General features: G+C 39.3%; 1 protein-coding gene across 1 annotated transcript in view; it reads right to left on the reverse strand.

The window, feature by feature from the left end:
* The window catches only part of LOC103808305 (AMME syndrome candidate gene 1 protein), a gene marked incomplete at its 5' end in the record, with an annotated part of 38629 nt that overhangs the window by 4800 nt on the left and 17618 nt on the right, over positions 1-16211 (reverse strand). Inside the window, 3 exons of the mRNA XM_009081084.1 lie at positions 141-237; positions 1929-2019; positions 9794-9908. Coding sequence (XP_009079332.1) covers positions 141-237; positions 1929-2019; positions 9794-9908 — 303 coding nt within the window. The remainder of the gene's footprint in view (positions 1-140; positions 238-1928; positions 2020-9793; positions 9909-16211) is intronic.

Raw genomic sequence — 16211 nt, forward strand, 5'->3', positions numbered from 1 at the left:
CCAGAGTCCATGCTGCTCTTGTGGAAACAAAGAGATCATTACTGACACATACAGCAAAGCTGCAATGAGCACTTACCAGGAGTGAACACCTCACAGCATTACAACCACAGGACTGAGCTGCGGTATCCCCCGATGCATACCTGGTTAGCTTTATTGTTTTCCTGAATTCATTAGTAATCGGAGCTTTGTAGCCTCCTTTCCTCAATAAGGAATCTATGGTTTGAATGTGGTCCCATCCTGTTGGATTTTACAGTAGCAAAAAATTAGTGAGAAATACAGCAATAACAACAGATGTTGCAAAAACACAGTACAGTGTGTGGTGCTGCTGAGAGCAGAATTGCTCTGCGGACGTTCCAAATAAACCAGAACGTTCCTCCCTACTTAGGAACAGCAGAAGGAAATATGACATGCAGCATTTCTTTACACACACAGTTCACTCTACAAACAACGTATATTTTTTTATCGCACAGTTGAAATATTCCAAAAGTGAATCCACTCTACCCCAATGTCCTAGACTGGGGGTGAGATACACAATCACACTTTCCCCAAATGTTCAAGTATGATCATGTATCACAGACACTTCGTGCATTATCAATAGCTAGGGCAGCATGAAAAATTAAATTTCTGTATGACATAAAATAATTATTAGTTGAACACGTGCAGAGAACTTCAGAGATCAGACTTCCTCATAAACACCACTTACATTTACAGCAATACCTCTAATTTTAGAACTACTATGTATTACATTACAGGTGTCTGAGTAATAAAAGAAGTGATGGATTAAAAATACAGATTCATCACTGTTCTCCTTAAAATCTTCATGCTACTCAAAACTCCTGTTTATTGATTTATAACACCTGGTATTTTAAATAGCTTAGACATGTTCTTTCCAAAAGATGCAATACATCAGTCACACTGTTACATTAAAAACCAAAGAAAAACCATGGCAGTTTTGGGTACATACAAAATACAAATGGGTAGTTTTGGAGACTTAGAGGAGTCAGACTGCAATGCATGGTTTACCAGAATCATTTAGAAATTTAAACACCCCTCCCCCCCCAAACTCCTGAATTTCAAAAAAAGCTTGGAAAGCCTCTCGACTTTTAAGCAACTGTTTGGAAACAGAATGATCAGTTAAGGATGACCCTCAGTAAAGGTATCATCCAAACCCTTTGTAGACAAACTGAAACATAAAAAGGCAAAAATAATAAAAAGAAAAGCAGCAATGCAAAATGTAAAAGACTGAGACAGACTGAGACACACTATCAACGTTGGAAGGAAAAACACAAAGTGAGCACTTAGAGGCAGCTGCTGGGTCCAGAAGATGATTATTCAACAAAATCTATGTCAGTTTTTTAAAGTCACAAACTTAAGTCTGTGCCTCTATCAAAAGGGACTCGAACAACATTATTTTGGACTTTCTATTGCAAATAATTCCCTTCCATCCATCAAAAACCCTGGGAAGTCAGTGTTTGTAAAAGGAATTAAGTACTAGCAGAAAGCACCTAATTGAAAAACAACTTGATCATTGGGAATTCAGGAATAAATCAGCAGTTAGGGTAATTGCCCAGGCATCCCATCGCTTAACAGAGCTTCTGCACCTCCCTAATATCACAGCCTAACAGCCACACAAAAATTGGCAGCTTTTAACAACTCTCAGCCTAGCTGACAGCACTGCACCACCCCTCCAGATTTTATTTTCCTACAGCTACACTGCATTCATGACTGGCTTAGAAAACAGCTACAATTTACTGAATCCCTACAGGGAACCGACACAGGCATGTAATTGGCATTTTATATAAGAGTCTTCTTACAATTAAATATTGCTCCATCATCTGACATCAGTGCAAGGTCAAATATTGCATTTTAGATTTATATGTATGTTTAAATTCTTCACCAGATCATATGAAATAAAGTGCAACAATGACCTTGCTCCTTTGCAACCTCCGGTAAGTAGGTGGCCGTGCGCTTTGATCCTTTTTCGTTGATGAATTCTATTCTAATGCCATGTACACCCACCTGCAAGAAATGGGCAGCTTTATTAGTACATTACCAGGAAAAAAAAAAGATACAAGAGATTTCTAACACGATAAAACCCAAAATGTGAACCTTTCAGTGGTTGATACCATTTCACAAAGAGTTTCAGGAGGTGGTACTGCAGTGGGTGTAATGTTTTTGAAAGGTGTTCACCTTATAGCCACGTAAGGTCAGCAGTGGCACAGGTATGTTCCTCTGCTCCCCATCATGGAGCTTCATTCCTGGGCTGGAGGAAAGCCAGCTGAGGTGCAAAAGTCATTCTGGCTCCAAGTCTACCATCTCCTCTGACACTGCCAGCAATGTTGTGGCTGATAAAGTCACCTGGTCGTCAGCTGTAATCTGTAGGCAACCGAACAGCTGCCAAATCTAATGAGGTTTGAATTAAGAGCATTAATTTTGTTCAAAGCAACAACTGAATGATCAAAGATTTGTCACACTATGAGCTCAAGCCTGAAACCTTCAAAATTTCTGCTAATGTAGGATGAAGAAAAGGAAATATTCCAAAGTATTCAGCCTCGGACTCCTATTTCCATGCTACTAAGGATTGTAACATGACAAAATGCCAGCATGGAAACCAAGATTACTAACACAAAGGAGTTGGATGTATACAAAGTTGAAATGCCAAAATAAATATAAAAAAATATAAAGAAAAAGAGACTGGGCACTTTTCCAGGGCATTATTTAAGTCCCCCTGTTTTCAAGGTTAATGTTTCTCCAGTGACAACTTATGTTACTGTAACTGCAAGGCAGTCAAAAAACACATCAGGAATATTTACAAAGCTCTACCACTTCTTCAATTAACATATTTGCTTATATCAAGACTTTATTTTTTAATCTTTTCATTCTTTACTTATTATATATGAGCAAGGGGAATGGGACGAAGAGTCTCTTGTGACTGGCCATGGCCTCAATGATCTTTCCCCATGAACCTAACATTCTTTACTAATAGGAAAAATGAAACTTTGAGACTAATAAATTTAGTTCACTGTAAATCTTAACATGGTTGTTCATTACCAAACACTCCTAAACCCCAACTTCCACACCATGGATATATAATCACTATAGAATCAAACTCAAAGGGCCTGAAAGCAAAATGAAACAGTGTCAGAAGCTGAAATGAGCTAACTGAGTTTATTCCAAAACCAGTAAGTTTTTGCAGCTGAAGACTTTGGAACGGTCTATATTCAGTTGCCTAAGCACTAAGATTAACTATTTCCAGGTTTTGCACACCTTCAAATCCTGCAGAATATGAGATTCTAAATATAGGGGGTTTATGTAAAAAGTGACCATGCAACATTCATGAGCAGCTAACCAGGAGCACTAGTGATGTATTAAGTATGATGCAATATTGAAGTTGCATCATTGCTCTGGATGTTTCCCATTAAGCATTTTAAGGGACTTTTAGGCCCACATCTGTATGAAAAAAGGATGTACAGCAGAATGAACAAGGCAACACGACTGCACCCACAACTGCTGTGGTTGGGAAAATGTCACAGCATTCTGTGGAGCTTGGTCTCCAACCATGCAGCTGAGCAGGACTCCCAGTCCAGTCCCAATGGCTTTTCATTGTTCAGCCCCAGTTAAATCAAAACCAGGCCTGAGTTAAACAAATGGAAGCCACACACAAGGAAAATACGAATGATCCACACTACGAGTGGCATGGGCACAGTTTGGAATTTATTTTCACTTCCTCAAGAGACCAGTGTTCCTGCACTGATGAAAACGGTGAGATTTTCCAAAATATCGCTCTCCAAGATGGGAGGAAGGGCTGGGTCTGTGTTTGGAAGGCAGTAACTGTAACTGCCCTGCCAACAAGGGCCAGAACACACCAGGCACAGCCTGGAGTCTGCTGCTCAAACTACAAACACTGATACACCACAGGCAACACTTTGTGCAACAACATCTGTCTGTGCAATTCAGAAAAACAAACAATATTCTTCTGCAGATGGAGATCGAGTTCTGTCTCGTCTGTTACCATTTATTAGGGAAATAACGACCGACAGGTATCCCCCAGAGCTGCAAAAGGACCATGCAATTCATCTTTTAACCTCCCACGTGGATAGAAATCTATTTAAATTGTTGCTATTGGGAGAGGAAAGTGAGACAAGAAGAGAGAAAGGCAAAACCAATCTCCTCCAATAGAAATATTTCTGTGGGGCTTAGAAGCATGAAATACTGAATCATATACAGTACTTGTGGATCTACACTTTCTGGCCTGTTGTATAAGTGGCCAGAGGCTCCCTAAAAGTAGGTCCTGTGACAATAGAAGGTCTACAGACCTTTCACTAGATCTAAGGATTGCATTAAACTACATTTTTTTTATTTTGCTTCTGAAATTACCTTAACAGAACTTCAGACTTTGTGTGTACACATTCCTATTCACTTATGCACATTAATGTTTAAATGAATTCTTTATTTACATACACCTCAGGATGGGAGAAAACAGGCACATACTACATTTATTGCTTTGCCAAGTGCCTCTGGCACTTGCTAGATTACTGCCCACAACATCTCAATCTATATATAGCTAAGGAAAAATTGTTCCAAAACCCACTCTGAAACCCAGGCTCAAGCAACTCTACTGTTCTACTGTTCTGACCCAAAGTTCCAAACACAGTTCACTGGTCTGTTCCTCTTGAACTGACTCTCCAACCATACTGAGAGGAAGAAGTAACATTATTCTCATCAGACGACCCACATGGAATTTGGATAAGCACCTAAACATCAGGCCTTGCTGAAATTTAAGTTGCTAGTCCATTGGGGAGTAAAGCATCATTCAATAATCACTCAGTTCAGTTTTATCTACTGCACTGAAATCTGTATGAGATTTGCACACAATTATCACTAATTAGTTTAAGATGAATTAATTGTAAAACAGCTTTGCAGAAATACACTAAAGCAGGTAACGAAGAGCCTGTTACAGAGTATCTGCATGGAACTCACCAGAGCTGGAGCAGTGCAACATTCCCTCCCTGTTCCTTAAGTCCACTCACTATTTGCTTGTTCTCCTCCACTCCAGACACCGAGTGTAGCTCAGTGCTCAGGCTGTGCCAGTGGCACTGTGACACTCTCCTCTGGGTTACAGCCAGCTCTTCCACTCACTTATGGTTTGTCAGCTCCATCTCTGAGGAGCAGCCAAGCTACAAACATTTTCCAGCAAAAAGCTGGCTGATATTTTGCACAGTATTCCTTCTGATACCACATAACAGTAACTGTCCCCTTTATTTACCTGACTAATACTATGGAAATAGCTGGACACAAACATGTGTGGAAATAGAACACTTAAGCTTAAGTGACTATTGCTACTTTCTAGAAGCTGACCCCACTTATTAGCTGAATTCTACAGCTTTTTATCCCTATGTTCATAGCAAATATGTTGGCTTTTTTCTGCTCATTAAGAGTGCCTAAATACTACATTCTGACTTAATGATGGTATGCTCCCTACTTCAAGGCAGACAGAATCATTTATTTACATACACAGAATTACTGAACATTGTCCAAAGAGAATAAAAGGTTGAGATCAAGACTCTTTCTTCTCTGTTCTAAGAACAGAAGCTGTGAGAGCTGCTGGTGTCGCTGCACTTGCAGGCAGGAAAGAATTTCTACAACTCTTAAACATACCTACTTTGTCAGGACTGAAAAGCCACCTTTCAGTCAACATTATTGGCTACAACTACTTAAGCTAATATTTAAACCAGTGCACACAAGCTAAAGGCCTTTTGTATCAACACAGCCAGCATGCGCAGTTTTGCAGATGTTCCTTTACTGAAGAAGAGCAACTTCAGGGCAAAGACCTCTTTCAAGGTATTGGAAGGAATATCCACTGGTCATTTCTAGTTATTTATTACCCTGTTGGAATTACAAGAATGATTTCCAAAAGGTTTCTAATTATAATTACATAGAATTATAATGCTTTAGGGTCTTTTGATAAAAAACGAGGAGAGAGTCTGAATTAGCCAGGCAGGCTTTACTGTCTAGCAACATCCCCATCTAGCAACACAAAGGTGTTCATTTGCTGTAATATGAAGCAGAGAGGGAGTAAGCAGAGGTACTTTGCTTTTCTCCTCTGTATCTCTAGAAAAAGGGCAGCAGGGGATGTATTAAACCATTTGCCATGGTAATGTATCCTGCAGCATTACCTGCCAAGGAGACAGAGCCTGCAGCACCAGAGCTGGAACTGCAAGACATGGTCACACCTTACACATGCCATTTTCAGGATCTGAATCCCTCACAGGCCCTTCTGGACATTGGCTTATTTGCCCAAATTGCAGACTGACAAGCTTCACAAACCAAACAGAAGTTCTTTCTAAAGGACCCAAAGTCATTATGCTTCACCATCTATTCGGATTCTTCTACATTCTTCTTTTTGGGATGCTGCTAAGCACACACACAGTTCCCAGTGCAACATGAGACACAAGAATATCTGCACTAACAATCAACAGCAAAACTGGAAGCATCCTGAGGCAGGAATTCAAATTTCTGCAGGAAATAAAAGACCTGGTGGAAGGACAGAACGAAGATGAGCACAAGGAGAATGGCAATGTGGATAAAGCTGAGTTTACACGGGGAAGGAATGAACTGCTATCAATAGCAAATGTGTTTAAAACTAATGGGTCTTTATGACTTGTCTCATACATAGTCTTTGATGTCTGATCTGTAATACAAGAGCAGTACCATCACAAACAAGCCCATATCTTCGACTTTCTCACGCTGTCAGTTTCTTCTGAGGTGAAAAGGCTTTGCAACTCCACCCCAGCAGCAACTGGACCACAGTGATATCCCCTGGGTCCTGTCCGGCAAAAAAGGAGACACAGTTCCTACACTCCCAGTGTTGCTTTCAAAACTCTACATCTGTTCAGCTGCTGAAGTGCACTGCAATTCAGACAGTGTCACAGGTAAGAAAGAATGCTAAACTGTATTCTAGAAAGCATCCTCATGAAGGTGGCACTGAAAAGGTCCTTCAAAGGGTGTACTTTCTGCTAATTACTTATATAAAAGGTGAAAATGGCAGCAATTTGAAAAAAAAAATCACATGGGAGCTAACAGCAGTGAATTCACACATATCTCCTGTTTCTTTGATTGAAGCTTCTGCTGCAAAAGGTTCTCATATTGCTTTTTCCAACTGAAATATTCATTTATTTAGTTTGGGATGGTAAATCCTTCATCAGAGAAAAGAAGATCTACCACTCAGCTTCAGGATACAGGAGACACTCCTGAGCTGTGACTTCAGACGACCTTGTCTCTAAGCTCCCAGAGCACTGTGAGTTGTCTGAATTGGCAATTCTGAAATATCGTGACCTCTGTCAGCAAACTGCTGAACTGGCTCCCATGAGATCAGCAGAGCACACCTACACGAGTAGGGTCTCCTAGCCAGGCTGATGTTTTTCCAGGATGATCTTAGCATTACAGGAGACGAAAAGATGCAGAATCTCTCTTTGCATTACACTCTAGACATCCTGAAAGGTCCTTTTGCCATTAATATTGCATAACTGCAGCTCCCTTAAAGGAAACATGGGTGACATGAGCTGTCTCTGACGGGCACACAGCGATGATTCACTCTTTTGAGGACTAACAATTACAAGTTTTATAATCTCATATTTATACATCACCTCCCCCCCAGGCCCTTCTGCATGGAAACCTACCTCATGACCACTTCTTAGAATACTCCTAAGAATTTGCTAAAGGTTTAAAAAACCTCAATATTAAAAAAACCCTTAGATGAAATAAGAGAGAGCCACAAAGCAAACGGATAACACAAGGACTATTATATTTTTGACCCCTCCATTCTTCCCTCTGAAGTCAGGGCTTTCCAGTAAGAATTGCAAGAATCCATAAAATCAATCAGAACTCAGCAAGACTAGAGCTCTGCATTAAGCTTGTTTACACTGTTGTTAGAGTCTCAAAGATTCTGCAGCAAGATATAGAAAGGACACAGAAAGTAAAAGCCTCCTTTGTTTCATACCATATTAGCCATGAATCAGCAGTCTCCCAAGGAACAAAGTTAAACCCAGTCTTTTCCAAGGGAGAGTGGATATTTTAACTCAGGCTTTGGTTTCAGCTTTTCTTTAAGGAGCAATATTTGGGTCATTTTAGAGGTTTATTACTGAGATAATAAAACAGCATCTAACAATATTTATAGAACATGACATGCAAAGAGCTAAATGCTATTTCACTATGCACTTCACATTATCTGAGTGTATTCACAGTCTGATTTTTAATAAATTATAATCAATGAAATTAAATGGAAAACATCACAATGATTAGCACCAGAAGTCAACCTAGTAGAGGAGAAAAATTTTAATTTAAAGTTTTAATTTTGATTTCTAGTTTGGTTTAGTGTTTAGCATTAACAGTCACTGCAGTTACTTGAAAACACTGATTATAGTACTCAGAGGGCTCAGTGACAGAGGGGGGACTGCTTCTCTGAAAAAGCTTCTGGTTGGGAATGCACACACAGTTTCAGCTAAGGTTTATTTCTGGTCTGACACTAACACAAAAAATTAGTATTTCGGATTATGGTGAAAATGCTGATAAACCCCAAAGCAAACCTGGATCCATCTCACTCAGAGTTACTATCAGAAGGTAAGAAGTCCTTGTCATTATGAGCTAAATGGGAAAGGCATTTCTGTTAGATTTTCAGCTACAGTAAAATTCACAGTTACTGCTGGATACTCCCCTGAGACAGCAGGGCCTATCACCACTTTAACAACTAATGAAGTTTCTATTCAATATATATTTGTTATGTGTAAATACAACAGAAAGCCTCTTTCTCTCTTAAAAATTCAAAATATTTAGTAGGGCTAGCCCATAATTAAAGGGAAATGCTGTAGCTTGTGTGGTGTCTCTGGCATTATAACATGTCTGCTATTGTATGACAATGCCAAATTTTTATGTCCACTCAAACATAGACTCAAAGAGCAATGCAACATGATGACAGAGATCAGAAGTTCATCTTAAGTCTAAGCAACTTGATTTTTTGCAAGTCTCTAATGCCAAATAATTTGGGATAAAAGCAGAACACTACAGACTAACACTTCTGTCACTATACTTCATCATATATACGTCAGCATTTGCTTCTTAATCTCTTTTATGCTGCCGTTCCAAGAGAATGTGTGCAGGTTTCCTGGAACCTAGCAGTTAAAATAGATTCAGCTCCATGCATAAGCAGTGAAGAAAACCAAGAGTAATGATTTACTTGGCCTCATGGTATCAAGGCTTTGTGGGGTCTGTGCAGGTCACTCACTCTGAAAGCAAATAAAGTTCTCAAAAAAGATGTCTCCCGCCTACAAGCTAATTAAGGCAGCTTGTTCTGGGAGTGCCATTTTTTTGCAGTGCTTGTTTCCAGAAGCATACATCAGACTATTAACTTTCATACTGGCACATCCCTTGCCAGAGTCAATGGACTGATGTCCATGTCTCTGTGTTATGCTGCACAGGAGGCCTCAGGACACCCTTGCTCAGCAAACACCTTACTCGATAGAGTCTTAGACAACAACACAACTGTGCAGACCACTCTGAGTGCCTAAGTGGGCAAAACCACAACTTTATTCCATTTTCATGGCTCAGACTTTTAAGGTGATGACAGATCTATCAAAAAGTATCATCTTTTGAGTCTCTGCACATAATCATGTGCATAGAGTGCAAAACAGTGACAGCTACACTAATATATGCAGATCACTTAAACAGTGTGACTTTGGCTATAGATGATGTTCACGGTATCAAAGCCATTTTCTTAACAGATATCTGACATCCTTACCTCCCAATCCATGTAGTCACACACATCTTCAAAGTTAGTGAGTAGAGACACTGAGCAGAAAAGCCGTGGCAGCTCATCCCTCGTCATTGGGGGGAAACGACTATCTTTAAGGGCACTGTTAAAGACAAAACAGAATTTCAAAGGATTTTTTTTTAATTTTATTTTTTTTAATTTGAAGGATCTAATGAATCATCTGAAGAGTATAAAGACAAAAAAAATCCTGATGAAACGATGACCAGTTTGATAACCCAGTCACCAATGTAACACACTGATCAACACTCCCAACCTTCTCCTTAGACATTTGTCTTGGTTCTTGGCTGGCCAGTCAGGTGGTGTTCTGAGGGTCACTCCTTTCTGAGCTGGTTTTGCTACTGTGACAATCTTATTAATGAAGCAGCAGAAAGCTTTTGGAGAAAGCTAAAACAGCAATAGCTCTTCCACTTGCAACTTGTAAATCCCTTTCAGAAAGGATTAAACTTCCCAACAAAAAGTGGATGGGGAAGTTCTATAGCCTCCAGTAATCAAACACTTAATACAGTAAACAAATTGTACCACTTAGTTATTCAGTGAAAAAATAAATCCAAACAAGCAGAACATTCTCTAAAAGAGCATAATATTCATGCTCACTAGCAAAGGTGAATACAAAAAGGTATAAACATCCAGGGGCTCTACAGACCTGTAAACCTACAGGACTGGAGCAGGTTCTGCAAAGCAGATGTCATGATTAGTAACAGGGAAGCTTGCAAACAGCTAATCCACAGGCTGACACACCATTCTACAGACAAACACACCTAACGGGGTAAAACTCCACACCGAGAGGAGCTACCTGTGCACAGCCCAGAACAATCTGAAACACACAGGAGTTAACAGACAGCAAGCAGCAAGAACATTTGTAAAATCCTACTTGCATAAGTTTGGTTAAGAACCAGTTAAATTGGCAAGGGGGAGGTTAAAGCAAGTATGGCATCTCATCTTTTTTTATTCTCTTAAGCTCTGAAACATGACGTCAATGCAAACATGCTCATCTCCAACAAAAACAGTGATCTGCTAACTGAGCTTTTTGATGAGTAAAGAGAATTTAAGAGACTTACTAAAGTACTACCAAGCTATCCACGTCTCATTGTTTCATCTGACAATTAGATGGTTCTTAACCGTTTTACTTGGCCTGCAGCCAGTGGTTGCCATTAGCTGATATAATTACAGCCATGCCATGGTGTTAGAATATGGCTGAAGCCTCTGCATTAGAAACCACCATTTCATACAAAGAGCAATGTGACTTTATTAAAGCAAACCAATTAAGGGCACACGAGGGAAAAAAACCCACACAAATTTTAACTGAAGGAAATCATCATATGGATAACCAGAAATAACTTCGCATCAAGAATTATTATCACACGCTGAAGAGTCAAAATAGAACCTATGTTTTTCTGGGGCAGGGGGAAAGCAGCCTTTTTCCCCAGATATGCTACAATTACAAAGGCAAATGAAATATATAAAGACATGAAATATATAATTCAATAACGGTCAGCCTATGCTACCATTATTTATAAGCCATTTTAGGCAGCCCCAGGTGAAGTTGCCATAGCTGTGACAGATGACGTTGGGACATTAAGTAACTAGCCAAGATAAATCTGTCCATGTTTACATCATACAGACAGGCCTACACAGACCTATGGAGAACTAGGAACACTAAAAGATTTAAAGCATAATGCCTGTGATGTTGAACTAGTAACTTCCACTGAAGATATATCAAGAGGTGGTGAGTCTCAAGATTTTGCTGATGAGACTGGCACAGCTAGTTTTGCAACTACTGGAACCAGGCAGAGTTACCACCCTCTGCCCTCTGGTGCTTGGAGCAACATCAGAGCTAACTCCTATAGCCACACTGTAACAGCAACATAAGAAAATACCAACAGCTAATTCAGTTTTCACTCCCCTTCATGTAATGAAGGGAATAAATATACATGTGAAAAGGAAGAACACTCAGAACACAGGGACAGCTCAAACTAGAAGTCCATCTAGCCTAGTATTAACTAATAACAACAGTAGTTAGCAAAATGAATGGGTGTAAGTCATGGTAAATGTCCAGGGGTACCTTCCTGGAATGCTCTCCAGGAATTGAGTTGTTTAGCTTAGGTATTTTGAGTCAGAGATGGTATCTCTGCACTTAAAAGCTCTTCTGGGGTTTATTCAGTAAGTGTGTGTACACATGCTTTTAATATTTTACCCCCAGCTTTTACTACAACGTTAAGTTCACAAATCCCAATCCTCTTCAAATCCACTGCTCCTGCAAGTTTGCTTATATGCAGATGTCTCATTTCCCTGAGGTCTGCTGCACCTCTCTCATCTAACCAACCTATCTGAACACCCTACTGAGAAGCACCCAGACACACAAGTGTTACTTCATCAACGAACAACAAATTCAGCTGTCTTTGGAAACAACTGTATGTGTGGATATTGCCAATATTTGTTTATATCTGTTTTTCATAATTTATGCAACAATCTTGCCATGCAAAACATTTCCCATATTGAAGAACTTACAAGCTTCAAAAAACTTTTTTTTTTTTTTTGCACAACTTGATACTAGGGGTTTATCTTTGAATTTCACTTTCTGAACCTGCCAAAATCCACCGTGAATGTCAATTTTTTGAGGCAAAGGTTATCTCCTGTGGGTGTAAGCTTGAGCCCCACAATGTTAGCAGACAAAGTCTCAGGCAAATTCCCAGTCGCTGAAGATCTGCTGCACTGGCATTACTAGATGATAAACCATCTGTAATTTAATGTTCTCTGAGTTGTGTAGAAACAAACCTCATCCCATGCTCATGTAAGCCACATCTCAGCTAGTCCACACAAATGCTGAGCTAATAATTTCAAACAAGAGGAGTGAAATCATGACCAATTTAATTATTGATAAAAAGCTGAGATATGAAACCTTCAGATGGACACAGTGGGAGCAGAGGGGCACACAAAGGCCTAAAAGCCTCAGGCACACACAGCAAACCAAGTGGTTCAGCTCTAGTGGAAGCAGCACCATGCAGTGAACATTGCATGCCTGTTAGCAAGCTCAGTTGGCCTATTCCATTCAATAACATGACACTGGCACAAAACACCTTGTTTTCACATAACCACCTCAGGATAACAAAGATATCATTTATCAAATGATAGAGTGATTTCAACTACACCTAGTCCCTTCTGAACTGCTAGGTGCTACTTTATCTGTACAGCCTGCTGGAAAATTACTCCTCGACACCTCCAGGACTACAGACACCTGAGCACAGATCCTGTGTCAGCACTCCTGCTGCTGAAGGTAAGTGAGATGTCTGGGAGAACAAGCCCAGAGATTTGAGTAACAGTCTCTGACACCACTGTGACTACTCTATGCAGAATATTGCTGCTATGCTATTCCTCCTCTCTCTATCCCATATCTCTCCCTATCACAATTTGCTTTTGTCTTTCAAAACGGCTTTGTTTCTGTTGTTACATAAGTAAGTCCAAAATTTACCTGGAGAAATTTGTGTTGACAAAGAATCAGCAACTGGAATAAAACATACTGAAAGGAAATGCCAGCAAGAGAGTATTTATTTGTACTGGTTAGGTACACATGAAATCCTGTCGGCTAACAAACTTAAGAAACTAAAATTATATACAGTGCCACTTTTAGAAGAACTACCTTAGAACTTATTAACTCTGCCCTAGTGAGTTTGACCTAGGTGTGTCACATACCTATTTTAAAAACTGAGAATTGTTTTGGTGCTCTGTATTACAGTTAGAGTATCAGCCATCTTCTCAGTTATTCTTTCATTACTACCATGGTTGAAACTCTAAAGTAAGTTCCAGATACCTTTTGAAAACCTAAGAGCAGACCAGCTTTGTATCATCTCCTCACAGATTCTTTCATTTTTGTGGCTTTTAATGCTTGGTTAGCAGGAGCATATGGCACTAGAGATGCTTCCCTTCAGAATTCAGCTTCAACTTCATCTCTGTGGGCTGTGAGTAAATCACCATCTCATCTATGACTGCTGTGATGATGCCAGTGGAGCAAGTGGATGGTGCCCAGTGGAGCTCCTCAGGGGCAGCTGTCCACATTGTACAAACCTAAGCTCTCAATGCTTAACAGACTGGTATCACTCTCACAAATGTCAGCAGATCTCAACACTTACGTATCAAGGATAAAAATCCTTTCATGAGCTTTTACTCTTGCTGTTCCTGTTCTGGGAAGAAAGAATATCAGTTTCTAGAGGCAGTTCAGCACATACCATACACCTCACACACTATACAAATATCTATGGATGTAAATTCAGCCTTGGGCCTCCCTTGGCATGTCACTGTGCCTCTTGGTGTCCAGTTCACAGCAAGCAGAAACACAGACATGGTAACATACACTTGCTCTCCTCAAAAGCTTGTTACTGCCCTGAGCTCAGTCACTGTGAAACTGTATTCTCGACTGGCACAGGAGACTCAGTTCTGTGTTTTTGTAGCATTAGGATGTGATGTTACAGTCTTCAATGCTGTGTTTTTCTGTCAATTCTTCTGTTAGAAAAAGGAATGAAATCTGGCATATTAGATACCACATTAAATAAAGATTAACTCCACAATTGTTGTGTTCAACTTTGAATTAAGGAAGGGTAAGTGGAAATAATCAGCAAAATAAGTTGGAAAAATTAGGCAGAGTTCAAAACTACTTTTAAAGGAAAAAACCCACTAATTTTAAAAGCATTTTCTAAGCCATCTGTTCTTAATTCCTTCATGCCCAGAACTAATTTACATATATTGCTGCTGACTAAATGGAAGGACATTGTAGTGAGGAGTTGAAAACAAGCAGTGCCAAGCAAGGGAATTCTAGCTGGCCAATAAAAGGGCATTAGTTTTTCCACATGGAGTTCTGCTCCATGTTAAAAGTGAAGCAAAGTCAGAATTGAATCCTGTTCAAAGAAAACTATTTTTAGATGCAAAATGCATGCACACACATGCATTGCCTTTCCAGTTAAATATTTATGCAGTCTTGGGTGTCCTACTAAGATCAAGTAATTGTCAGTCACAAAAAAAAAAAGCCAGCAAAGTGTTACTCAACTATCAGTTTTTCTTCAGCTGAGCCACACTATACAAATCTCAGCTTTTCCTACAATGAAGTTTATTTGACCACAGGAAATCTTTTTCAATAATTTCATTTACCATGTACTATTCCTCCCCATGTTTGGGAAACAGAAAACCTTGCAAACACTTTACAGACACTGAAAATATGTAAAAAAAAGGAAATAGTTCAAAGTATTTTGAACTACTGTGGCAAACAGCATGATGTTTAGAAAAAACCAATAATTTCTATTCCTTATATCTTTATGTTCCTTAAGACTACACCTTGTTTCTATAAAATACCACCAGTGAAGCTTTTGGAATAACCTGAAATAATGGTAGGAGCAGGTGAACCAAAATGCAATTGTGCTGTCTGTCTAGAATTTCTGTAGGCTATAAAGATGCTTTAAAAACAAAAATTCAGCTTCAGCCTTTAAAAACCTATGTCTCTTAAGCGTGGTGGGCAACAAACTATAGGATACAAACTGGGAAATAAGAAATAGTAGTGGAGTTATATTACTCACTTTGGAAATGCCTGAGAATCTTTGTTATTGAATGTAAAAGATCCTTTAAAAATGTTTGGCAACATTTAAGTATCAAAAATAGTAAAGGAGGATTTTGGTGTAGATGAATGAAGGCACTAAATGAATTAAATTCTCATCAGTTTAGCTATTGTTATTTCATGACAATTATTAACAATGACATTTCTCACAAAAAAAACACCTCTTTTGGGGGTCAGTCACATCTACAGACCTACACTGAATAGAGAGTTTAGGCAAAATTGGACAGAGTTTTGTACACTGCTGGAAATTACTTTGGAGGCTTAAACATGACACGGGAGAAGGAGATGCAAAGGAAGCTGTCAAACACTGGGCCTGATATAAGTAATACTCACTTTCATAGGAAGTGTAAATGAAGCAGAGACATTAAGTGACTCATGCAATTTAGGAGGCTTACACAGTGAGTCAGTGACAGAGTCAAGAATAGAATCCAAGATCCCCGACTCCTAAAAATCTACTTTATGTGACAGCCTCTTTCACAATCTGCTCAGCCTACCATGTAGAAACGTAGCTCCCAGAAGATTAATCAAAATAGAACTGATAAATTTAATCCAATTTTTAAAAAAATTAATTTCCCGTTACTTTTTCGGATCACTCTACTACAGTCATTTTCTCTTAATCAGTTTCCAATATTGAACACAGCTAAACCAAACCATAGCTTTTTGGCATCCCAACAATTCTTCAACTATCATCAATAGAGTTATGAAAAAATAGATTAAAGATCTTATTTTACAAACCATTACCCTCTTCTGATAAACAGTACATTTGCACTACTGTCAGAGGGTAGG

Source organism: Acanthisitta chloris, unplaced genomic scaffold (genome assembly GCF_000695815.1).
Source record: "Acanthisitta chloris isolate BGI_N310 unplaced genomic scaffold, ASM69581v1 scaffold6988, whole genome shotgun sequence".
Classification (NCBI taxonomy): domain Eukaryota; kingdom Metazoa; phylum Chordata; class Aves; order Passeriformes; family Acanthisittidae; genus Acanthisitta; species Acanthisitta chloris.